We start from the raw sequence: 27046 nt of genomic DNA on the forward strand, positions 1-27046 counted from the left end.
ACCTGACTGTCTCCAGCTTCCAGAAAAAGCCTGCCAGCCTCCTCTCTCTTCTTCCCCCGTGGCCCAGCTCTCCCAGGCTGAGAGGGGTGGCCATGCTGGGTGGCATGACAGGGCTACCTGCCAACTCACTATCGCCTCTCCAGTCTGACTGACGGGTGTTGACGTTAGGGAGTGTTGAGGCAGCACACGCCTGCCTGCCTGGCTAGCTGTAAAATGACCTCCTGGCTGTCTCAGTAATGCTTCAGGCCTGTGAGTGAGAGACAGCATTGTGTCAGCATCATATGAGCTGTCTGGAACCAATCAATCCCCAGTCAACCTATCAACACAATCATAGTAACACAACACTCTTCAGCTACACACAGCACCCAAACACATGCACTGACTTGACTGGGACTCTAAGCACTGCAGTAGGCGTATAAGTATTCCTATAGAACAGTGCCTCTACGGTTGTGAAAGTAGCTCTCCTAAGATTGTTGTACCTGTGTTAGAAGCAGCACCTCATCAGACCTCATGTCAACGTGTTGTCTGCTATCAGAGGTGCCAGTCATTTCAAGCAGAGCGGCAGACCGGGCATTATTGATGACCACTTGCTCATTCTCAATGGTAAGCAGAGTATAGATTTGCTTTAAAATTCACTATCTATGTATACAATAAGGGGAACGTTGAGTTTCCAATCACAGTACAGTGAATATGTGACTACACAATGATTTCTAATATCTGCTAAACCTAAATAAGGCTGTTCTCTTGATGGTTCTCCTGACAAACGCTGTGTAGATTTCCTAATGCCCTGCATGTTTGGCTGGCCGTACCGTAGTTTCAGTAATTAGTGCATGTTTTTGCCAGCGGTGGAGGAGGAAATGGCATATAATGATCCCTTGCAATGGAAACCTAACTCAACTGTTGCTAGGGTGCAATCTGATTTGGCTCAGTTGAACATTCATCTGAAATCATCTGTGAGATTCAGAGGAGTGAGAAAACCAGCGGGCCTTGAAAGAATGCTACTGTGCCTCATCAAATCTTAATGTATGATTTATAATACTGTATTCCCATTTGGGTGAAGTGTGCTTGTGTCACACCCTGACCTTAGTTATCTTTTGTTTTCTTTATAATTTTGGTTAGGTCAGGGTGTGACAAGGGTGGTTGGTTTAGTTTTTGTATTGTCTAGGGGTTGTTGACCTGTCTAGGTGTTTTTGTATATCTATGGGGTGTTATTATGTCTAGGTATACAGTGCCTTGCGAAAGTATTCGGCCCCCTTGAACTTTGCGACCTTTTGCCACATTTCAGGCTTCAAACATAAAGATATAAAACTGTATTTTTTTGTGAAGAATCAACAACAAGTGGGACACAATCATGAAGTGGAACGACATTTATTGGATATTTCAAACTTTTTTAACAAATCAAAAACTGAAAAATTGGGCGTGCAAAATTATTCAGCCCCCTTAAGTTAATACTTTGTAGCGCCACCTTTTGCTGCGATTACAGCTGTAAGTCGCTTGGGGTATGTCTCTATCAGTTTTGCACATCGAGAGACTGAATTTTTTTCCCTTTCCTCCTTGCAAAACAGCTCGAGCTCAGTGAGGTTGGATGGAGAGCATTTGTGAACAGCAGTTTTCAGTTCTTTCCACAGATTCTCGATTGGATTCAGGTCTGGACTTTGACTTGGCCATTCTAACACCTGGATATGTTTATTTTTGAACCATTCCATTGTAGATTTTGCTTTATGTTTTGGATCATTGTCTTGTTGGAAGACAAATCTCCGTCCCAGTCTCAGGTCTTTTGCAGACTCCATCAGGTTTTCTTCCAGAATGGTCCTGTATTTGGCTCCATCCATCTTCCCATCAATTTTAACCATCTTCCCTGTCCCTGCTGAAGAAAAGCAGGCCCAAACCATGATGCTGCCACCACCATGTTTGATGGTGTGTTCAGCTGTGTTGCTTTTACGCCAAACATAACGTTTTGCATTGTTGCCAAAAAGTTCAATTTTGGTTTCATCTGACCAGAGCACCTTCTTCCACATGTTTGGTGTGTCTCCCAGGTGGCTTGTGGCAAACTTTAAACGACACTTTTTATGGATATCTTTAAGAAATGGCTTTCTTCTTGCCACTCTTCCATAAAGGCCAGATTTGTGCAATATACGACTGATTGTTGTCCTATGGACAGAGTCTCCCACCTCAGCTGTAGATCTCTGCAGTTCATCCAGAGTGATCATGGGCCTCTTGGCTGCATCTCTGATCAGTCTTCTCCTTGTATGAGCTGAAAGTTTAGAGGGACGGCCAGGTCTTGGTAGATTTGCAGTGGTCTGATACTCCTTCCATTTCAATATTATCGCTTGCACAGTGCTCCTTGGGATGTTCAAAGCTTGGGAAATCTTTTTGTATCCAAATCCGGCTTTAAACTTCTTCACAACAGTATCTCGGACCTGCCTGGTGTGTTCCTTGTTCTTCATGATGCTCTATGCGCTTTTAACGGACCTCTGAGACTATCACAGTGCAGGTGCATTTATACGGAGACTTGATTACACACAGGTGGATTGTATTTATCATCATTAGTCATTTAGGTCAACATTGGATCATTCAGAGATCCTCACTGAACTTCTGGAGAGAGTTTGCTGCACTGAAAGTAAAGGGGCTGAATAATTTTGCACGCCCAATTTTTCAGTTTTTGATTTGTTAAAAAAGTTTGAAATATCCAATAAATGTCGTTCCACTTCATGATTGTGTCCCACTTGTTGTTGATTCTTCACAAAAAAATACAGTTTTATATCTTTATGTTTGAAGCCTGAAATGTGGCAAAAGGTCGCAAAGTTCAAGGGGGCCGAATACTTTCGCAAGGCACTGTATGTAGGTCTATGGTGGCCTGAATTGGTTCCCAATCAGAGACAGCTGTTTATCGTTGTCTCTGATTGGGGATCCTATTTAGGTTGCCATTTTCCATTTTGGTTTTGTGGGTTATTGTCTATGTGTAGTTGCATGTCAGCACTCGGTTTATCATAGCTTCATGTTCGTTTTGTTGTTTTGTTAGTTTAAGTGTTCTTCGTTAATTAAAGCAGAATGTATTCTTATCACACTGTGCCTTAGTCTCATCATTACGACGAACGTGACAGCTTGCTTGTCATATGAGGTGCTGAAATTAGAAGGTTAAAGCTAAATCAAATGAGAAAAAGAGAGAAACACAAAGGAGAAAGTTAATAACTAAAATGACTAAAATGTTTTTCATAATCTAATCATCAAACATACAGTAACACCTAATGATCTCTATATACATGGGGCTGAATGGTCATACAGTAACACCTAATGATCTCTATAAACATGGGACTGAATGGTCATACAGTAACACCTAATGATCTCTATATACATGGGGCTGAATGGTCATACAGGTACACCTAATGATCTCTATAAACATGGGTCTGAATGGTCATACAGTAACACCTAATGATCTCTATAAACATGGGGCTGAATGGTCATACAGTAACACCTAATGATCTCTATAAACATGGGACTGAATGGTCATACAGTAACACCTAATGATCTCTATATACATGGGGCTGAATGGTCATACAGTAACACCTAATGATCTCTATAAACATGGGACTAAATGGTCATACAGTAACACCTAATGATCTCTATATACATGGGGCTGAATGGTCATACAGTAACACCTAATGATCTCTATAAACATGGGACTGATTGGTCATACAGTAACACCTAATGATCTCTATAAACATGGGGCTGAATGGTAATATAGTAACACCTAATGATCTCTATAAACATGGGACTGAATGGTCATACAGTAACACCTAATGATCTCTATAAACATGGGACTGAATGGTCATACAGTAACACCTAATGATCTCTATAAACATGGGACTGAATGGTCATACAGTAACACCTAATGATCTCTATAAACATGGGACTGATTGGTCATACAGTAACACCTAATGATCTCTATATACATGGGGCTGAATGGTCATACAGTAACACCTAATGATCTCTATAAACATGGGACTGATTGGTCATACAGTAACACCCAATGATCTCTATATACATGGGGCTGAATGGTCATACCGTAACACCTAATGATCTCTAAACATGGGACTGAATGGTCATACAGTAACACCTAATGATCTCTATAAACATGGGACTGATTGGTCATACAGTAACACCTAATGATCTCTATATACATGGGGCTGAATGGTCATACAGTAACACCTAATGATCTCTATAAACATGGGACTGATTGGTCATACAGTAACACCTAATGATCTCTATATACATGGGGCTGAATGGTCATACCGTAACACCTAATGATCTCTAAACATGGGACTGAATGGTCATACAGTAACACCTAATGATCTCTATAAACATGGCACTGAATGGTAATATAGTAACACCTAATGATCTCTAAACATGGGACTGAATGGTCATATTGTCTTGATACATGCTCCTGTTTAACCAGCTCCGGTTCCTACTGGTTGTGTCTGTAATACCACATTTCTTTCACACAGCTCCTTACCACTGAGCTCCCTGGGCAGCTAATAGCAGATGTTGTTTGTAAACCAGTATATAAAGGAAACCCCGTTCATAACCAACGTGTTTGTTTTTCCAGCCGCAGGGCTCTAGGAGTAGTGGCAAGGTACACAGCTTCGGCAAGAGGGACCAAGCCATCAAGAGGAACCCCAATATCCCTGTGGTTGTCAGGGGATGGCTCTACAAACAGGTGAGCCCTCCACATCACCCCACCTCAGTCACTGTAGCTACTGTATGGTTCAGAGGAATCTCCATAGTTATGGCTAAGAGTACAACTCAATCACTATAGCTACTGTATGGTTCAGAGGAATCTCCATAGTTATGGCTAAGAGTACAACTCAATCACTATAGCTGCTGTATGGTTCAGAGGAATCTCCATAGTTATGGCTAAGAGTACAACTCAATCACTATAGCTACTGTATGGTTCAGAGGAATCTCCATAGTTATGGCTAAGAGTATAACTCAATGACTGTAGCTATAGCTAAGGGCAGTGTGTTGGGGTCTAATGGTAAACTGTCCTCCACTCTAACGGGAGCACACATCTCACGTCGATATTACATCTCTGTCATATTATGTCATGCCTTCCACTTAATGCATAATTCAGGCTAAGTAATGATGAGAGTCCAGGTCTATGAGAATGTACTACAGTATTAATGACTGTGACCTGGTGGACTCTGGCTGAGTAAACAGGGAACGACAGTCATCATTTCTCATTATGAAACCCTTCTATGGATCTCCATTTGCCTAGAGGACGGAGGGAGTATGAGAGAGATGTCTCTTTAGGGGTGAGGTATAAGAGGACGACACCCAGGGTGATTGTCTCCTGTTGACTGATGCCCGCTGGCACGGCTGGCACGGAGGTGTAACACCCCTGAGGCAGGCCAGAGGGGGTGAGATTTAAGACCCCGACATGGTAACACGTCATCGACTCATAAGGAGTGTTTAGACAGACAGACAATGGATTGATGGTTGCAGAACACTGATGAATCATTGATAACAGGATTCCGATTAGAGAGAATTAGTTAGACCTACTGGAGCTCCTATCATGGTAGGACATGAACCCTGTTCTGTTCAGGGGGAACACAATTACTGGCTGTATGGATTTTCTAGGAGCTTTCCCTCTCCCTGTAAATGGGTACTTTAGCCTATATTCCCCAGCTATGGTTTTTAATTAGAATGTGCATTAGAAGGTGATGTTGTATTGCTGAGAGGGATTACATTCCTTGTTGTGTTTCTCCCTCCAGGACAGCTCTGGAATGAGACTGTGGAAGAGGAAGTGGTTTGTGTTGTCTGACTACTGCTTGTTTTATTACAAAGGTGAGTCACACAGGCACATCAGGTCAGGGTTTAATTGAGACTAATTAAAATAGTCGCAGGGTGAATTGATTTGGTTATGAAATCTGAGCCGGTCTTCTTAATTCCAAGTCGTCTGCCTCTTAGTGGAGCTAAACCTTTCAATCAGAGAGACATGACTGCAGTTAGACAAGGTTCTGTTCTGTCACAGGCTATTCTCTCTCCTCTTCTGTCTCTTTCTATCTCTATTTCCCTCTTTCTTTCACCTCTCCACCATTCATCACACTGAGCTAGAGATAAGCCTCCAGTCCTGCTGCCTGCCACCACAGCACAGCGGCTCCTTGAATCATCCTTATGTCTCTCCAATTACATTTCCCACAGTCACGAATCACCATGCAGGAACATAATGGTGCATTGATGAAGCAGCTATGTCATGCTATTTATAAACTGGTAGAATAATTAAAGTAGTCAAGGCAGTGGGCCAGCGGTGAGGTGTGTGTGGTGGGCTGTTGTGTATTGTGTGATAATGATCACCTGCTTGTGTGTGTGTCCCTCTAGACAGCAGAGAGGAGACGGTTTTGGGGAGCATCCCGCTGCCCAGTTATGTCATCGCCCCTGTGGAGCCTGATGACCACATCAGCCGCAAGTATGCCTTCAAGGTAAGACTAGAGGGCAAGGGTGGGAACTAGCTCGTCACCGAGTGGAAAATACTGTTACCAGCTACCTCGCAGTCCAACCAAGCTGCATGAATTGAGAAACAGACTGGATATATGAAGGAGGTTTTCAACTGTGAAGGAAATGCTAACTAACAGCCATTAGATAAAGTTGCTACACCTTGGTTACAGAGTTAGACAGTCACACAGCCAGGGGCCTGTGTGGGCAAACCAGACAAAGTGGGCAGTGCTCCCTCTGATTAGTGTCAGACTGGTGGGCTATTATAACACTCCATTCTCAAGACATCAGTCTGGATCCTTTCTTTAAAAGCACAGAGATTCATCATAAAACCTATACAATCTGGACCAAGACTGGCTCTTCCTAATGTCTGCTTTGGCCCTGCCTGGCGTGCTATGTCGCTTTGACCTGCGAGTTTTCAGTGCAAACCCATTTAATTAACAAGAACACTAAGTGGGAAATGTGACTTCATACTTACCTGTACCTCTCATCTGCTATTTCATAACACGCATGCACCAAACCCTTGAGGCCTGTAGGTCTCAATAATGGGGAGTTATTCAGGGAGTATCAGCCCCTGTAGGTATCCTATCCTGGTCTGAGGTACAGTATCTGTCCCTTTAAAGGTCTGTTTGGTAGTGGTGTTACTGTGCTGCTCTGCTCTCTGGCCCCTGTCCGTCAGTCAGCAGGCCACTGTCATCACCAGTAAAGCTTTAGGATAGCAGCACTCTGAACCCCTTTCCACAGTCCTCCAAGCCCCTTTCCACAGTCCTCCAAGCCCCTTTCCACAGTCCTCCAAGCCCCTTTCCACAGTCCTCCAAGCCCCTTTCCACAGTCCTCCAAGCCCCTTTCCACAGTCCTCCAAGCCCCTCTCCACAGTCCTCCAAGCCCCTCTCCACAGTCCTCCAAGCCCCTCTCCACAGTCCTCCAAGCCCCTCTCCACAGTCCTCCAAGCCCCTCTCCACAGTCCTCCAAGCCCCTCTCCACAGTCCTCCAAGCCCCTCTCCACAGTCCTCCAAGCCCCTCTCCACAGTCCTCCAAGCCCCTCTCCACAGTCCTCCAAGCCCCTCTCCACAGTCCTCCAAGCCCCTCTCCACAGTCCTCCAAACCCCTCTCCACAGTCCTCCAAACCCCTCTCCACAGTCCTCCAAGCCCCTCTCCACAGTCCTCCAAGCCCCTCTCCACAGTCCTCCAAGCCCCTCTCCTCTCCGCAGTCCTCCAATCCCCTCTCCTCTCCGCAGTCCTCCAAGCCCCTCTCCTCTCCGCAGTCCTCCAAGCCCCTCTCCTCTCCGCAGTCCTCCAAGCCCCTCTCCTCTCCGCAGTCCTCCAAGCCCCTCTCCTCTCCGCAGTCCTCCAAGCCCCTCTCCTCTCCACACTCCTCCAATCCCCTCTCCGTGTAAACACTTAATTGGCGTTCCAGCAGTGTATTTGATCTGCGCGGGCCAGCACCAGCCGAGCGAGCTTCCCTCTTTAGCTCGAGTGAAGTGAGTTTACAACAACTCAGAATCAAATAGGCTTCCCAGAAGTTTATTTTGATTGGTGGTTTTCTGCATTTATCAGAGTGCCATCAGGTAGCCTGATTTCAGATGTGTCCATAGAAACAGGATTATTAGGGAAATCCTTCTTGCATTGCATGTAAAAGTTTTAATCAAACTATTACATTAATCTGACTATCCACAGTAATCACAATATTGTGTACTTGTAACCACACTCGTTGTTGTATTGTTTCTCTCCTCCGTTGGCAACAGGGAAAGGATGCTCCCTGAGGGTAGTGGGGAGCAATATACTATTTTTTTTCACATTTCAGTCAGTGTGTGTGACAGACAGAGTAGACAGTAAGATTGGGTTTCTCTGCTGGGTCAGAGTGTTTACAATATCCATCTCCATATTTTTCTCAGTGAGAGCAGAGGACCCTTTATGAAGAACAATTCAGGGTGAATGTTTGATGGTGTTCAATTGCAGTCCTTTCATAATGTATCCTTTGTGCTTGACGATTGTTGCCGGGGGGGGGGGGGGGGGGGATTAATTCTACATTGAAGCTATTTTCTAGCGTCTTCTCTCTCTCTCTCTCTCCCTGCCTTTCTCTCTCTCTCTCTCTCTCTCTCCCTGCCTTTCTCTCCGTCTGCCTCTCTCTCTCTCTCTCCCTGCCTCTCTCCCGCTTTCTCTCTCTCTCTCTCCCTGCCTTTATCTCTGTCTCTCTCTGTCTCTCTCTGTCTCTCTCTCTCTCTCTCTCCCTGCCTCTCTCGCTCTCTCTCCATACCTTTCTCTCCGTCCGCCTCTCTCTCTCTCTCTCCCTGCCTCTCTCTCTCTCGCTCTCTCTCCATACCTTTCTCTCCGTCTGCCTCTCTCTCTCTCCCTGCCTCTCTCTCTCTCTCTCCCTGCCTCTCTCTCTCTCTTTCTCTCTTTCTCTCTCTCCCTGCCTCTCTCTCTCTCTCTGCCTCTCTTTCTCTCTCTCTCTCTCTCTCTCTCTCTCTCTCTCTCTCTTTCTCTCTCTCTCTCTCTTTCTCTCTCTCTCTTTCTTTCTTTCTCTCTCTCTCTCTCTCTCTCTCTCTCTCTCTCTCTCTCTTTCTCCCTGCCTTTCTCTCCATCCGCCTCTCTCTCTCTTGCTCGCTCTCTCTCTCTCTCTCTCTCTCTCTCTCTCTCTCTCTCTCTCCCTGCCTTTCTCTCCATCTGCCTCTCTCTCTTGCTCTCTCTCTCTCTCTCTCTCTCTCTCTCTCTCCCTGCCTTTCTCTCCATCCGCCTCTCTCTCTCTCTCTCTCTCCCTGCCTTTCTCTCCGCCCGCCTCTCTCTCTCTCTCTCTGCCCGGGGAGGGAATGTATTTCATGGTTAGGTGAGAGGTTCCTGCTCTCAATACTGTTCTGCTAATTATCCAGTGCATGTATTTAAGAGGTCTCTGTTCCTCTCAGCTCTCTCTCTCGCTCTGGGTAATCACATATTCCAGACCAGGATCTTTCATTAGACAGGACCCAAGCTGTTCAGTTAACTGTTAACTGTCTCAACAGAACACTTCAACTGCCTTTTAGATGAAGGATAATTCCAGTCTGCTGTTGTTGTCTTGTTGTTTGTCCACTGCTGTTTGGGGTTGTGATTTGAGAGATCTGTGGTATCTCAATGTTTTGTGAGAATGCAGTTGGGAAGTCATAAGAGTTCATGCAGACAACTACCAGTTAATTACCTATAAACAATGCATGAGGCACTAAAGACCAGAGTTTCCCATCCTAGTCTTATCCCCAGTTCTAGCAGCCTATGGCCTATGTTCTCTTCTGCCATTTTCCCTCTCCAGAGTGTGGTGTATTGGTGTAGTGTTGTGTTTGCTAGTGTGGGTCTGTATTTTAGTCTGTTTGCTGCTTCTGCTGGTTCTAGCAACAGCATCAATGTTAATCTACACTGAACAAAAATATAAATGCAACATGTAAAGTGTTGGGCCCACGTTTCATGAGCTGAAATAAAAGATCCCGAAAATGTTCATATGCACAAAAAGTTTATTTCTCTAAAATGTTTTGCACAAATTTGTTTATATTCCTGTTAGTGAGCATTTCTCCTTTGCGAAGATAATATATCCACCTGACAGCTGTGGCATATCAATAAACTGATTCAACCGCTTGATCATTACACAGGTGTACCTTGTGCTGGGGACAATAAAAGGCCACTCTATAATGTGCAGTTTCAAATTATGAGGGAACGTGCAATTTGCATGCTGACTGCAGGAATGTCAGAGAATTTCATGTTTATTTCTCTACAATAAGTCGCCTCCAATGTCGTCCAACCGACTTCACAACCGCAGACCATGTGTATGGCGTCATGTGGGCGAGCGGTTTGCTGATGCCAACGTTGAGAACAGAGTGCCCCATGGTGGCGGTGGGGTTATGGTATGGGCAGGCATAATCTATGGATAATGAACACAATTGCATTTTATTGATGGCAATGTGAAAGCACAGAGGTATCGTGACGAGTTCCTGAGGCCCTTTGTCGTGCCATTCATCTGCCGCCATCACCTCCTGTTTCAGCTTGATAATGCACAGCCACATGTCGCAAGGATCTGTACACAATTCCTGGAAGTTGAAAATATCCCAGTTATTCCGTGGCCTACTCACCAAATATTTCACCCATTGAGCATGTTTGGGATGCTCTGGATCAATGTGTATGAAAGCATGATCCAACTTCGCACAGCCATTGAAGAGGAGTGGGACAACATTCCACAGGCCACAATCACAATCAACAATCAACAGCCTGATGCGAAGGAGATGTGTCGCGCTGCATGAGCCAAATGGGGGTCACACCAGATACGGACTGGTTTTCTGATCCACGCTCCAACTTTAAGGTATCTGTGACCAACAGATGCTTATCTGTATTCCCAGTCATGTGAAATCCATAGATTAGGACCTAATGAATTTATTTCAATTGACTGATTTCCTTATATGAACTGTAAGTCAGTAAAATCTTTGGAATTGTTGCATGTTGTGTTTATATTTTTATTCAGTATAATTCACTCTCTTTGAGTTGATGACTAGCCAGCCGAGAACAGCAGAGAGACACTTCTGTTTTCTGGAGCAAGTCAATGACCTTTACCCTCCTGTTCTGTTTGCTCTTCTCACTGTATTTATCTCTTGTGTGTTCCTATTGGTTGAATGGCCTCCTGTTGTGAATGTGACTGGTGGCCCGAGCACCGCTCCCCCCGGACTGCCGTCCTGAAACACGCTGGCGGGCCCCTCTTGCATGAATACGTGTTTTATTTTCCTTCATCCCTCTGAGGACCGTCACCTAGCTTCTTCATCCCTGCTCATAGTCTACTTTTCATTTACCAAACCAATAAGAATGCACATTTAGATTAGATTATGATTTTTCTGCATCAATTACGGATGGATGGACAATGCCAGTGCTTCTCCAAATATTCAGGATGGCTAACTTTACTGAACGTTTGCCTTTGAAGCCAACCTTGGTTCTTGATGTAAATGTGTGTCAAATCTGGTGGACGACATAAAGTTCATATGGAACCACCCATCAGTCAAAGCCTGATACACATCGGTTGTTGTGAGGGTTTAGACCCTGTAGCAGTGGTATTTGGGCCCTGCCTCCTCCATATCAGTCATCAGGACACTGTCATCACCATGTGAACCGTGGGATAGCTGGGTCTCACACTGGGCTGGGCCATCCTCCTCTCATCCTCCTCCCTTCCATCCCTTTTCCACACTCCTCTCCAGTTTCACTGCCTTTCTTTCTGTTGGCCTCATCACCATCACATTCAACAAACATTCAGTCTATCTAGTGTTGTCTATCCACATGTTGTATTGTACAACCAGGCCATATCATTTAGTGCCATGGAACCGGCTCATTGATTAATGTTTTGTTTTGTAATGTATTTGTTTTGCAGTATTAGGCAAACTGCCTTCTCGTCCTGTGTACCAGAGGAATGGAATTAGAGGTCGACCGATTATGATTTTTCAACGCCGATACCGATTATTGGAGGACCAAAAAGCCGATAGCAATTAATCGGCTGATTTTTTTTTTTAAAAACATTTATTTTTAATTTGTAATAATGACAATTACAACAATACTGAATGAACACTTATTTTAACTTAATATAAAACATCAATAAAATCAATTTAGCCTCAAATAAATAATGAAACGTTCAATTTGGTTTAAATAATGCAAAAACTAAGTGTTGGAGAAGAAAGTAATATGTGCCATGTAAAAATGTGTGCCGTGTAAAAAAGCTAAGTTAAGTTCCTTGCTCAGAACATATGAAAGCTGGTGGTTCCTTTTAACATGAGACTTCAATATTCCAAGGTAAGAGGTTTAGGTTGTAGTTTAATATAGTATTTATAGGACTATTTCTCTCTATACCATTTGTATTTCATATACCTTTGACTATTGGATGTTCTTATAGGTACAATAGTATTGCCAGTGTAACAGTATAGCTTCCGTCCCCCTCCTCGCCCCTACCTGGGCTCGAACCAGGGACACATCGACAACAGCCACACTCGAAGCATCGTTACCCATCGCTTCACAAAAGCCTTGCAGCGCAAGGGGAATAACTACTCCAAATCTAAAAGCGAGTGACGTTTGAAACAGTATTAGCGCACACCCAGCTAACTAGCTAGCCATTTCACATCGGTTACACCAGCCATTAGGCTGATAGGCTTGAAGTCATAAACAGCGCTGTGCTTGCGAAGAGCTGCTGGCAAAACGCACGAAAGTGCTGTTTGAATGAATGATTACGGGCCTGCTGCTGCTCAGTCAGACTGCTCTATCAAATCAGACTTAATTATAACATAATAACACACAGAAATACGAGCCTTTGGTCATTAATATGATCGAATCCGGAAACTATCATTTCGAAAACAAAACGTTCATTATTTCAGTGGAATACGGAACCGTTCGGTATTTTATCTAACGGGTGGCATCCCTAAGTCTAAATATTCTTGTTACATTGAAGGTTGTGCAATGTATGTCGTAATTACGTAAAATTCTGGGAAATTAGTTCGCAATGAGCCAGGCTGCCCAAACTGTTGCATATACCCTGACTCTGCGTGCAATGAACGCAAGATAAATGACACAATTTCACCTGGTTAATATTGCCTGCTAAACTGGATTAGTAGTTATAACTAGTGATTATGATTGATTGTTTTTTATAAGATAAGTTTAATGCTAGCTAGCAATTTACCTGGGCTTGCATTCGCGTAACAGGCAGGCTACTCGTGGAGTGCAATGGTTAGAGCGTTGGACTAGTTAACTGTGCGGTTGCAAGATTGGATCCCCTGAGCTGACAAGGTGAAAATCTGTCGTTCTGCCCCTGAGCAAGGCAGTTAACCCACAGTTCCTAGGCAGTCATTGAAAATAAGAATGTGTTCTTAACTGACTTGCCTAGTTAAATAAAAGGTCAAAAAAATATATAAAAAAAATAGGGAAATCGGCGCCCAAAAATACAGATTTCCGATTGTTATGAAAACTTGAAATCGGCCCTAATTAATCGGCCATTCCGATTAATCGGCCGACCTCTACATGGAATAGTCTACAATTTATGCCTCGTATGTTAGTGCCACTGAATGAATTAAACATTTTGATGGGAGACTCTGTTACAGAGGAGTGTAAATGCTTTTTTTTAGGCTGGATCATGTTGTTGAATTGTATTATATTGTTGTATATTTTAATTCTGTAATGTATTGATTGTTGCTGCCTTCTTGGTCAGGTCTCCCTTGAGTCTGGGTCTCAATGGGCTTTCCTGGTTAAGTCAAGGTTAAATAAAAATGAATAAATGTTTCGGATGTAGATTTTTTTTGGATTGGTTTTTATTTGACTCATTGGCATGGTTTCTATTAGTGGAATAGGTCCTGGAAGTTAAAGTGGGATGTCTGTCTATCTGTTGATACCCCGCCCCAAAGGCTCTCTAGTTCTTAAAGTTAAGATCAGCATGTAGATAAATCACCCAGGTTCATTACCCAATGAAAACTTAAGACCAGACCCACCTAATGTTATGTCAAGGGAGCCTTAAAATAGAGCCTTCTAGTCTTCCATGCTAAAGAGGGGAGAGGGCTGGGTAATAGCAGAGGTCCATTTATACTCACCTTAAAATCACACTCTTTTTGTGAAAGGAACTGTGGAAAGTAAGTCACTTTTCCGACACGAAACATCCCCACATTGCTGATGTGTGTGGTAAACAGTATGGATGTGGACCCTAGTCATGGGTCTGGTTCTGGCCTGTCCATTCAGCACTTTTCTCTGGGGGATTCAGTTGGGATCACGCTGGCACTATGCTGCTGGATAATACAGGACTCTGCAATCAAAACAGGCTTTGTTAAACCCACAGCCAAGTAAGATCACTACAGCTGATCACAAGTCACAGTACAATACTAAACAGAAACACAACATGATGGTGGATGCACGTGTTGTACGCTAAAGAGAAGTTTTCAGTGATTTACAATGGATTGCTGTTTGTTTGAAAATGGAGGTTGGATCCTGGTAGACATGGGGTGAATTCCAAATGGCATCCTAATGGTGTACTACTTTTGACAAGGGCCCATAGGGATCTGGTGAAAAGCAGTGCACTATATAAGGAATCAGGTGCCATTTGGGATGCATTCTGAGGCTGCAAAGCTGTACCCAGACTCAGAGTTATGATACATTAGGATAGATGGAAGGATATTGTAACAGAGTACAGGAATGTGCTACTTTGAAGAGTTGTGTAATAAGTACAGGCAAAATGACGGTCTGGGACTATGCATGGACTAGCATGCTGGGCAGTACTGGATGATACAGGTTGTATTGTAATGGGAAAGGCAGTAGAGTGGTTTGGAGAGCAGAGGGCTGTATAAAGGTCTTAGTTGTGGACTGGGCAGTGTAGTAGTTTGGGGTGGAACTGTGTTGGGAAAAGGCTGATCTGTGTTGTAATTGGACAGTAGGTTGTCAGTGGCAGCGTTGGCTCCCTATCAGGGCCGGATGGGGAGATTAGCCTTGTGGTGGGGTGGGCAGATTTACAGTAGGTGCCAGACAGGAGGGCAAGCCCATTACACTATACTGTAGAGACGGATCTACTCTAGCCTGTAGCAGCCAGCGACCAGGGTAAGGCTAATTATGAGTTTTCTCTTTGTGTTGTGCTTGTCTAACTGTGTTTTTTTTTACTGTGTATGTCTCTCGTGTGCATATGGGTGAAAGGTTGTGCTTCGTAACAATGCTATAGCTAGGCAAACTGGGTACGCTATGTTGAGTTACTATAAGTTTGTGTGAAATTAGTTTGTGCCCAAGGGTATTAATGATAGAATTTCCTGTACATTAGGACTTTTGAAACACTTCAAATATACAGACGAAACTGACTACTTGTCTAACTTTAAAACCAATGCTTCTTCATATGTGGCGTGTTGCATGAACAGCTTTAGTGTAGAGACGCTGGTGCCTCTTGTTTTTGTTATTATTTTTGTAAGTTCTGGTGATGGCTTTGAGCCCCATTGTGAGCTAATATGCTAACTTACTCTCTCTGATTCTTCATTTGTCGAACGTACCCTTTGACCCCTCAACCCCTCCATCCCATCTTTCCCATCCCAAAATTCCATTTTTTTTGGTTCTGATGTGTCTCTTCTCTTCTCTCTCCACAGGCGAGCCACACAGGAATGCGCTCCTACATTTACAATAAGAACTCTGTGATTGGCTCGCAGGCAGAGCACGGTGGGATGAGGACGTACTTCTTCAGTGCCGACACCCAGGAGGACATGAATGGTTGGATCCGAGCCATGAACCAGGCTGCTCTCATGCAGAGTCAAGGCATCAAGAGGTTAGTCCCTCCCTTCCACCCTGCAGGCCATTCCTAGTTGTCCCCAATAATCTCCTCTGTAGTGTCCCATATGGTCTCCTCTGTAGTTATCCCCAATAGTCTCCTCTGTAGTGTCCTCAATAATTCCCTCTGTAGTGTCCCCAATAATCCCCTCTAGTTATCCCCAATAGTCTCCTCTGTAGTGTCCCCAATAATTCCCTCTGTAGTGTCACCAATAATTCCCTCTGTAGTGTCCCCAATTATCCCCTCTAGTTATCCCCAATAGTCTCCTCTGTAGTGTCCCCAATAGTCTCCTCTGTAGTTATCCCCAATAGTCTCCTCTGTAGTTATCCCCAATAGTCTCCTCTGTAGTGTCCCCAATAGTCTCCTCTGTAGTGTCCCCAATAGTCTCCTCTGTAGTGTCCCTAATAGTCTCCTCTGTAGTGTCCCCAATAGCCTCCTCTGTAGTGTCCCAAATAGTCTCCTCTGTAGTGTCCCAAATAGTCTCCTCTGTAGTGTCCCCAATAGTCTCATCTGTAGTGTCCCCAATAGTCTCCTCTGTAGTGTCCCCAATAGTCTCCTCTGTAGTGTCCCCAATAGTCTCCTCTGTAGTGTCCCAAATAGTCTCCTCTGTAGTGTCCCAAATAGTTTCCTCTGTAGTTATCCCCAATCGTCTCCTCTGTAGTTATCCCCAATAGTCTCCTCTGTGGTTATCCCCAATAGTCTCCTCTGTAGTTATCCCCAAAAGTCTCCTCTGTGGTTATCCCCAATAGTCTCCTCTGTAGTGTCCCATATGGCCTCCTCTGTAGTTATCCCCAATAGTCTCCTCTGTAGTTATCCCCAATATCCCCAATAGTCTCTTCTGTAGTAACCCAAATAGTCTCATCTATAGTCTCCTCTGTAGTGTCCCAAATAGTCTCCTCTGTAGTGTCCCCAATAGTCTCCTCTGTATTGTCCCCAATAGTCTCCTCTGTAGTGTCCCCAATAGCCTCCTTTGTAGTGTCCCAAATAGTCTCCTCTGTAGTGTCCCAAATAGTCTCCTCTGTAGTGTCCCAAATAGTCTCCTCTGTAGTGTCCCAAATAGTCTCCTCTGTAGTGTCCCCAATAGTCTCCTCTGTAGTGTTCCCAATAGTCTCCTCTGTAGTGTCCCCAATAGTCTCCTCTGTAGTGTCCCCAATAGTCTCCTCTGTAGTGTCCCCAATAGTCTCCTCTGTAGTGTCCCAAATAGTCTCCTCTGTAGTGTCCCCAATAATTCCCTCTGTAGTGTCCCCAATAATTCCCTCTGTAGTTTCCCCAATTATCCCCAATAGTCTCCTCTGTAGTGTCCCCAATAGTCTCCTCTGTAGTTATCCCCAATAGTCTCCTCTGAAGTTATCCCCAATAGTCTCCTCTGTAGTTATCCCCAATAGTCTCCTCTGTAGTTATCCCCAATAGTCTCCTCTGTAGTTATCCCCAATAGTCTCCTCTGTAGTGTCCCCAATAGTCTCCTCTGTAGTGTCCCCAATAGTCTCCTCTGTAGTGTCCCCAATAGTCTCCTCTGTAGTGTCCCCAATAGCCTCCTTTGTAGTGTCCCCAATAGTCTATTTGGGTTACTACAGAAGAGTCTCATCTATAGTCTCCTCTGTAGTGTCCCAAATAGTCTCCTCTGTAGTTATCCCCAATAGTCTCCTCTGTAGTTATCCCCAATATCCCCAATAGTCTCCTCTGTAGTGTCCCCAATAGTCTCCTCTGTAGTGTCCCCAATAGTCTCCTCTGTAGTGTCCCCAATAGTCTCCTCTGTAGTGTCCCCAATAGCCTCCTTTGTAGTGTCCCCAATAGTCTATTTGGGTTACTACAGAAGAGTCTCATCTATAGTCTCCTCTGTAGTGTCCCAAATAGTCTCCTCTGTAGTTATCCCCAATAGTCTCCTCTGTAGTTATCCCCAATATCCCCAATAGTCTCCTCTGTAGTGTCCCCAATAGTCTCCTCTGTAGTGTCCCCAATAGCCTCCTCTGTAGTGTCCCAAATAGTCTCCTCTGTAGTGTCCCAAATAGTCTCCTCTGTAGTGTCCCCAATAGTCTCATCTGTAGTGTCCCCAATAGTCTCCTCTGTAGTGTCCCCAATAGTCTCCTCTGTAGTGTCCCCAATAGTCTCCTCTGTAGTGTCCCAAATAGTCTCCTCTGTAGTGTCCCAAATAGTCTCCTCTGTAGTTATCCCCAATCGTCTCCTCTGTAGTTATCCCCAATAGTCTCCTCTGTGGTTATCCCCAATAGTCTCCTCTGTAGTTATCCCCAAAAGTCTCCTCTGTAGTTATCCCCAATAGTCTCCTCTGTAGTGTCCCATATGGCCTCCTCTGTAGTTATCCCCAATAGTCTCCTCTGTGGTTATCCCCAATAGTATCCTCTGTGGTTATCCCCAATAGTCTCCTCTGTAGTTATCCCCAATAGTCTCCTCTGTAGTGTCCCATATGGTCTCCTCTGTAGTTATCCCCAATAGTCTCCTCTGTAGTGTCCTCAATAATTCCCTCTGTAGTGTCCCCAATAATCCCCTCTAGTTATCCCCAATAGTCTCCTCTGTAGTGTCCCCAATAATTCCCTCTGTAGTGTCCCCAATAATTCCCTCTGTAGTGTCCCCAATCATCCCCTCTAGTTATCCCCAATAGTCTCCTCTGTAGTGTCCCCAATAGTCTCCTCTGTAGTTATCCCCAATAGTCTCCTCTGTAGTTATCCCCAATAGTCTCCTCTGAAGTTATCCCCAATAGTCTCCTCTGTAGTGTCCCCAATAGTCTCCTCTGTAGTGTCCCAAATAGTCTCCTCTGTAGTGTCCCCAATAGTCTCCTCTGTAGTGTCCCAAATAGTCTCCTCTGTAGTTATCCCCAATCGTCTCCTCTGTAGTTATCCCCAATAGTCTCCTCTGTGGTTATCCCCAATAGTCTCCTCTGTAGTTATCCCCAAAAGTCTCCTCTGTAGTTATCCCCAATAGTCTCCTCTGTAGTGTCCCATATGGCCTCCTCTGTAGTTATCCCCAATAGTCTCCTCTGTAGTTATCCCCAATAGTCCCCAGTAAACCCAATGACTCCTAGTCCAAACAGGGATCCACCAGTACCTCTCCCAGTAGACCTCTGCCTCCCTCTCTCTTCCTATCACCTTCTCAGCACAAAAGCAAAGCACATTTTCCCCAATCTGATCTTGATCATGTGCCTTTAGAAACATTAGCAAATTGCCTAACTGTTGGGGTTATAGATGGGAGTGTGCCTGGCCTGGCCTGGCTTGGCATGGTTTTGGCATGGTTTAGCTTGGCCTGCTTGCCTGGGACTCAGTGAGCAGTCATCCATGGCAGGACAGGCGTAGCACTGCTCTGATAGTGTCTACTCTCCTGTGCTGTGGGATGATGGGATGTTGAGTTCTACAGCTGGCTGCTGTATGGATGAGTGCTCCATCCTGCTCCTGCTGCCAGCTGAGCATGGGCCAGTCACAGGGCACAGACACGGTTCCTCCCTCTAATCCATCACAGGGCACAGACACGGTTCCTCCCTCTACTCCATCACAGGGCACAGACACGGTTCCTCCCTCTACTCCATCACAGGGCACAGACACGGTTCCTCCCTCTACTCCATCACAGGGCACAGACACGGTTCCTCCCTTTACTCCATCACAGGGCACAGACACGGTTCCTCCCTCTACTCCATCACAGGGCACAGACACGGTTCCTCCCTCTACTCCATCACAGGGCACAGACACGGTTCCTCCCTCTACTCCATCACAGGGCACAGACACGGTTCCTCCCTCTACTCCATCACAGGGCACAGACACGGTTCCTCCCTCTACTCCATCACAGGGCACAGACACGGTTCCTCCCTCTACTCCATCACAGGGCACAGACACGGTTCCTCCCTTTACTCCATCACAGGGCACAGACACGGTTCCTCCCTCTACTCCATCACAGGGCACAGACACGGTTCCTCCCTCTACTCCATCACAGGGCACAGACACGGTTCCTCCCTCTACTCCATCACAGGGCACAGACACGGTTCATCCCTCTACTCCATCACAGGGCACAGACACGGTTCCTCCCTATACTCCATCACAGGGCACAGACACGGTTCCTCCCTCTACTCCATCACAGGGCACAGACACGGTTCCTCCCTCTACTCCATCACAGGGCACAGACACGGTTCCTCCCTCTACTCCATCACAGGGCACAGACACGGTTCCTCCCTCTACTCCATCACAGGGCACAGACACGGTTCCTCCCTCTACTCCATCACAGGGCACAGACACGGTTCCTCCCTTTACTCCATCACAGGGCACAGACACGGTTCCTTCCTCTACTCCATCACAGGGCACAGACACGGTTCCTCCCTCTACTCCATCACAGGGCACAGACACGGTTCCTCCCTCTACTCCATCACAGGGCACAGACACGGTTCCTCCCTCTACCCCATCACAGGACACAGACACGGTTCCTCCCTTTACTCCATCACAGGGCACAGACACGGTTCCTCCCTCTACTCCATCACAGGGCACAGACACGGTTCCTCCCTCTACTCCATCACAGGGCACAGACACGGTTCCTCCCTCTACTCCATCACAGGGCACAGACACGGTTCCTCCCTCTACTCCATCACAGGGCACAGACACGGTTCCTCCCTCTACTCCATCACAGGGCACAGACACGGTTCCTCCCTCTACTCCATCACAGGGCACAGACACGGTTCCTCCCTCTACTCCATCACAGGGCACAGACACGGTTCCTCCCTCTACTCCATCACTGGGCACAGACACGGTTCCTCCCTCTACTCCATCACAGGGCACAGGCATGGTTCCTCCCTCTACTCCATCACAGGGCACAGGCACGGTTCCTCCCTTTACTCCATCACAGGGCACAGACACGGTTCCTCCCTCTACTCCATCACAGGGCACAGACACGGTTCCTCCCTCTACTCCATCACAGGGCACAGACACGGTTCCTCCCTTTACTCCATCACAGGGCACAGACACGGTTCCTCCCTCTACTCCATCACAGGGCACAGACACGGTTCCTCCCTTTACTCCATCACAGGGCACAAACACAATTGTGTCCTAAATGGCACCCTATTCCCTATATAGTGCACTACTGATTAGATCCTCGTGGACCCTGGTCAAAAGTAGTGCACTATATAGGGAATAAAGAATAGCTGTTTCAATTAAAAGGAGAAAAAGTTATGGTTTGGCTAAACGGGTTACGGTTTGGTGAGAAGCTTGTGGTGTAGAAGAAAGTAAGTATACAGTGTACATACATGATGTGGCTGATCTGGACTGGCATGCTACAGCTGAGAGGGAAGGTTGGATCAGATGTTTTGTGAAACATTACCATCTAGTGGCCAACACTGCTCAGTGCTCATTAGCAGCTCCAAAGGAAGCGATTTCTCCTGAAAATAATTGTCTGAATCTACTGCTAGTGCTACATTATAATGTTATCAGGATGTCAGCATTCTCATGTAGACAGATTAGACAGCAAGCTAGAACTTGGAATTTCAGTAGAACATTAGCTAACACTTGTTTACAGTACCAGTCAAAAGTTTATACACACCTACTCATTCAAGGGTGGTTGTTTACATCAAAACTATGAAATAACCCATAACAAATCATGTGTTAACCAAAAAAGTGTTAAACAGATTCTTCTAAGTAGCCACCCTTTGACTTGATGACAGCTTTACACACTCTTGGCATGCTCTCAACCAGCTTCACCTGAAATGCTTTTCCAACAGTCTTGAAGGAGTTCCCACATATGCTGAGCTGCTTTTCCTTCACTCTGCGGTTCAACCCATCCCAAACCATCTCAATTGGGTTGAGGTCGGTAATCTGATGCAGCACTCCATCACTCTCCTTCTTGGTCAAATAGCCCTTACACAGCCTGGAGGTGTGTTTTGGGTCATTGTCCTATTGAAAAAACAAATGATAGTCCCACTAAGCACAAAACAGATGGGATGGGGTATCGCTGCAGAATGCTGTGGTAGCCATGCTGATTAAGTGTGCCTCAAATTCTAAATAAATCACAGACAGTGTCACCAGCAATGCACCATCACACCTCCTCCATGCTTCACGGTGGGAACTACACATGTGGAGACAATCCGTTCACCTACTCTGCGTCACAAAGACCCGGCGGTTGTCCATTGCTCGTGTTTCTTGGCCCAAGCAAGTCTATTCTTCTTATTGGTGTCTTTTAGTAGTGGTTTCTTTGCAGTAATTTGACCATGAAGGCCTGATTCACACAGTCTCCTCTGAGCAGTTGATGTTGAGATGTGACTGTTACTTGAACTCTGAAGCATTTATTGGGGCTGCAATTTCAGAATTTCTGACATTTTCCAGATTGTCTAACCTTCATGTCTTAAAGTAATGATGGACTGTCGTTTCTCTTTGCTGATTTGAGCTGTTCTTGCCATAATATGGACTTGGTCTTTTACCAATAGGGCGCCATCTTCTGTATACCACCCCACCTTGTCACAACACAACTGATTGGCTCAAACGCATTAAGAAGGAACGAAATTCCACAAATTAACTTTTAAGAAGGCACACCTGTTAATTGAAATGCATTCCAGGTGACTACCTTATGAAGCTGGTTGAGAGAATGCGGGTGGCTACTTTGAAGAATCTCAAATTTGATTTGTTTAACACTTTTTTGGTTACTTCATGGTTCCACATGTGTTATTTCATAGTTTTGATGTCTTCACTATTATTATACAATGTAGAAAATAGTCAAAATAAAGAAAAAGCCTTGAATGAGTAGGTGTGTCCAAACTTTTGACTGGTACTGTATGTCTGAATATGCTCAGAACTTTGAAACTGAGTTAAAAACTGTCCATTGAGGACCTGCCCTGTCAATATTTGTAATCTAAAAAATGTGTGATTTGTATGTGTATAGTGTTGGTCTGGGAATCAGATAAATTATATCTCAGATGAATGACTCCCTGCAGAGGGAGAGTCTCTCATACATTAATCTCTGGGACAAATTAATGATCACTAGAGCTATTAAACAGAGTCATGGATGAAGAGGCTTCCCCAAGCTATTTGTTTAAAGACAAAATGGCTGTCATTTGGACTCTCAAGGGGAACCCAGCCTGCCTCCGATTCAAAGAGCCTCACTTAGTTACACTCCCATCTCCATGAAAATATGTGGGTGTTAAAAACATATTGAAAACCCCTCCCTGTAGTCTCCCTTCCCTCTTTGGAGGAACTCAGTAATGAATTTAAATGTTATTTTTTATTTAACCTTTATTTAACCAGGTAGGCAAGTTGAGAACAAGTTGTCATTTACAACTGCGACCTGGCCAAGATAAAGCAACGCAGTTCGACACATACAACAACAGAGTTACACGTGGAGTAAAACAAACATACAGTCAATAATACAGTATAAAAATAAGTCTATATACAATGTGAGCAAATGAGGTGAGATAAGGGAGGTAAAGGCAATAAATAGGCCATGGTGGCTAAGTAAATACAATATAGCAATTAAAACACTGGAATGGTAGATTTGACAGTAGATGAGTGTGCAAAGTAGAAATGCTGGGGTGCAAAGGAGCTAAATAAATAAATAAATACAGTACGGGAAGGGGTAGTTGTTTGGGCTATGTACAGGTGCAGTGATTTGTGAGGGAGATACGTGTTTCCAGTTTCAGAGATGTTTGTAGTTCGTTCCAGTCAATGGCAGCAGAGAACTGGAAGGAGAGGCAGCCAAAGGAGGAATTGGCTTTTGGGGTGACAAGTGAGATATACCTGCTGGAACGCGTGCTACGGGTGGGTGCTGCTATGGTGACTAGCGAGCAGAGATAAGGCGGGACTTTTCCTAGCAGGGTCTTGTAGATGACCTGGAGCCAGTGGGTTTGGCGATGAGTATGAAGCGAGGGCCAGCCAACGAGAGCGTACAGGTCGCAGTGGTGGGTAGTATATGGGGCTTTGGTGACAAAACGGATGGCACTGTGATAGACTGCATCCAATTTGTTGAGTTGGGTGTTGGAGGCTATTTTGTAAATGGCATCGCCGAAGTTGAGGATCGGTAAGATGGTCAGTTCTACGAGGGGATGTTTGGCAGCCTGGGTGAAGGATGCTTTGTTGCAAAATAGGAAGCCAATTCTAGATTTAACTTTGGATTGGATATGTTTTATGTGAGTCTAGAAGGAGAGTTTAGTCTAACCAGACACCTAGGTATTTGTAGTTGTCCACATATTCTAAGTCAGAACCGTCCAGAGTAGTGATGCCGGGCGGGCGGGCAGGTGCAGGCAGCGATCGGTTGAAGAGCATGCATTTAGTTTTACTTGCATTTAAGAGCAGTTGGAGACCACGGAAGGAGAGTTGTATGGCATTGAAGCTCGTCTGGAGGGTTGTTAACATAGTGTCCAAAGAAGGGCCAGGAGTATACAGAATGGTGTCGTCTGCGTAGTGGTGGATCAGAGACTCACCAGCAGCAAGAGCGACTAATGGACATTTGAATGCTTTCACTAGTATCACTCAGGTGGGAAATAGCATTGAGAGTCAGTCAACTCAGGTTAATGGAGGTGTCCATGTACTTTACCATAATGTAGTCTACTGTATTAATATCCGAGGGAGAGGAGGAATGAATAGCATTAATATTTTGTTTTAAGACACAGAACTTAAATATTTAATGCATTACTATAGGTCACTAAGTCCTTGACTTGCATTCAGGGAATATATACTGAACAAAAATATAAATGCAACATGTAAAGTATTGGTCCCATGTTTCATGAGCTGAAATAAAAGATTACAGAAATGTTCGAAAAAGCTTATTTCTCTCAAATTTTGTGCACAAATTTGTTTACATCCCTGTTAGTGAGAATTTCTGTTTTGCCAAGATAATCCATACACCTGACAGGTGTGGCATATCAATAAACTGATTAAACAGCATGATCATTACACAGGTGCAACTTGTGCTGGGGACAATAGAAGCCACTCTAAAATGTGCAGTTTTGTCACACAACACAATGAGACATGTCTCAAGTTTTGAGGGAGCGTGCAATTGGCATGCTGACTGCAGGAATGTCCACCAGAGCTGTTGCCAGAGAATGTTATGTTAATTTCTCTACCATAAACTGCCTCTAGGCCCACCCATGGCCGCTCCCCTTCCCAGTCATGTGAAATCCATAGAAAATTCATTCATTCATTTCAACTGACTGATTTCCTTATATGAACTGTAACTCAGTAAAATTGTTGAATTGTTGCATGTTGCGTTTATATTTTTGTTCAGTATATTAGCTTGTCACTAACCATGTCACACTGAGCTGATTAATCATGTCAGTTGTTTCTAAGGTCCAGGGGTTGGTGTGATATAAATGCCAGGTTTGGCCATTGTCTTTAGCCTAGGTAACTGTAAAGTGTCTCTGTCATAGTCCAGTATCCCTGTTGACCTCTATCGCCTCTCACCCCTCACAGAGAGGCAGTCACAGAGAGACCAGAAATGTCAGTGCAGCAGGCAGTACCACAGACCAACCACGTTAACAACAACAACACCAGTAAGAGCCCCTCCCAGTCGCGTTCAGGGAGCCTCCAGCGGCCCGAGAGAGAGGAGCCTCCGGAGGGGGAGATCCGACTGAGCCAGGGGGACGAGGAGAGGTACGTGTTGGAGGCTCCTAGAAAGCTCAGCCATCCAGCCACGGAGGTAGAGGTGGACAGGCTCTCCCCAGACACTCTCCCTGGCCCCTCACACCCCAGGAATGGCCAGGCCCACACAGTCCTCGCCACGCTGCCCCCTGAGCAGAATGGGAACGTTGTGTATAAGAGGGGCTTTGTCCCACGGACAGCCACAGAGAAGCAGGTGCAGAGGAAGACTGCTCTGGCTCAGGTGGAGCACTGGGTCAATGTACAGAAGGGAGATCCCAAGAGGTCAGTCAGAAGACCTACATTACTCATTTAATCTTTACTCTTATCCTGAGCATAATCTTAACCTTATCCTTAGCTTCAGTGATGATAACCCTAACCATCATAGGAGGTTGATGGCAGGGTAGCCTAGTGGTTAGAGCGTTGGACTAGTAACCGGAAGGTTGCAAGTTCAAACCCCCGAGCTGACAAGGTACAAATCTGTCGTTCTGCCCCTGAACAGGCAGTTAACCCACTGTTCCTAGGCCGTCATTGAAAATAAGAATTTGTTCTTAACTGACTTGCCTAGTTAAATAAAGGTAAAAAAAAAAAATTATGGAGAACGGGTTCGCTGTAATGGTGGGAGCTGAGTAGGTGGAATGGTATCAAATACATCAAGCACATGATTTCCATGTGTTTGATGCCATTTTTCTGTTCCGGAAATTATTATGAGCCGTTCTCCCCTTAGCAGCCTCCAATATCAACCATTCAATTGACACACTGTTTATAACAAACTTTTTATAAATGTCTCCCCCTGGTGGTGATTGTGAATGTCTCAGCTCTGAACTGCTTTTTCACTGTAATGTTTGTTCGAATAAAGTGGTCATGCCTGAATGGCTTTTGATACTTTACTTAAAATGCACTTTAGTTTCAACTCCATATTGATGCTCATTTATGTACCTGGTGAAATAAGTAGACTGACCAGTTTGTAAAAGGCTCTATCCCTGTTTCCTAACCTTAGCAACACACCTACTACTGAGTACGCCCTCCCCCTCCCTCGGCGGACGCCTCCCCTGCAGCCTAAGGCCGTGGAAGTAAAGGCCTGCCAGACATTGCCAAAGACCCCCAGACTCCCGTCAGGTGGGAGCTCCCCTTCGGCGCCCCGCAACCTGCCCAGCGACTACAAATACGCCCACGACCGGCTCAGCCACTTCCGCATGTCCACCGATGAGCGCATGGCCACCAAGGAGGGCATGGTATGGCAGCTGTATGAGTGGCAGCAGCGCCAGCAGTTCCGCCACGGCAGCCCCACGGCGCCCATCTACACCGGGCCAGACTTTCTGGACACAGCCTCCTTCAGGGTCACTGTGGAGATGCCTCGCTCCATCTCTGTGCCCCCTTCCCCCTGTGAAGTCCCCCCATCTGTCCCCACCTTCAAACCACTGTCCCCCCACAGGCCACACACCCCCTCAGACAGGGTGACGGTCAGGCCGCTGGATGAGGTGCCACCTGGGGAGTCGCCCACCGGCTCCAGTTCTCCTAGACGGGTGTTTTCTCAGCTTTCTAAGGTAGGACTCTGACTCACTGGGGTTTAAAGGGTTTACCAGCCTGGGACTGGCACAAGACTAAATGTTTCACAGCTAAGGAACGTTCATCTTTCATAAAAGGGTTTAATTCTCACAGTTACTGTGAGAGGTCATTTTGTTTGTAGTGAATTTCCAATTCATCTCTGTCTTAGAGGAATAATAACTTTGACACATTAACC

The 27046-nt window shown here is 45.3% G+C and overlaps 1 protein-coding gene across 8 annotated transcripts in view; it reads left to right on the plus strand.

Annotated features, from left to right (window-relative positions):
- The window catches only part of LOC110506673 (pleckstrin homology domain-containing family A member 7), a 148732-nt gene that overhangs the window by 90808 nt on the left and 30878 nt on the right, over positions 1–27046 (plus strand). For 7 of the 8 annotated variants that reach the window (XM_036963919.1, XM_036963918.1, XM_036963924.1 and 4 more), the window contains 6 exons: positions 4607–4717; positions 5772–5844; positions 6379–6479; positions 15579–15754; positions 25138–25587; positions 26303–26849. In XM_036963919.1, the coding sequence (XP_036819814.1) occupies positions 4607–4717; positions 5772–5844; positions 6379–6479; positions 15579–15754; positions 25138–25587; positions 26303–26849 (1458 nt within the window). Of the gene's footprint in view, positions 1–4606; positions 4718–5771; positions 5845–6378; positions 6480–14973; positions 15049–15578; positions 15755–25137; positions 25588–26302; positions 26850–27046 lie in introns of those variants that run through there. The other variant, XM_036963923.1, reaches the window with a different exon arrangement.

The sequence above is a fragment of the Oncorhynchus mykiss genome, chromosome 26, assembly GCF_013265735.2.
Source record: "Oncorhynchus mykiss isolate Arlee chromosome 26, USDA_OmykA_1.1, whole genome shotgun sequence".
Lineage (NCBI taxonomy): Eukaryota > Metazoa > Chordata > Actinopteri > Salmoniformes > Salmonidae > Oncorhynchus > Oncorhynchus mykiss.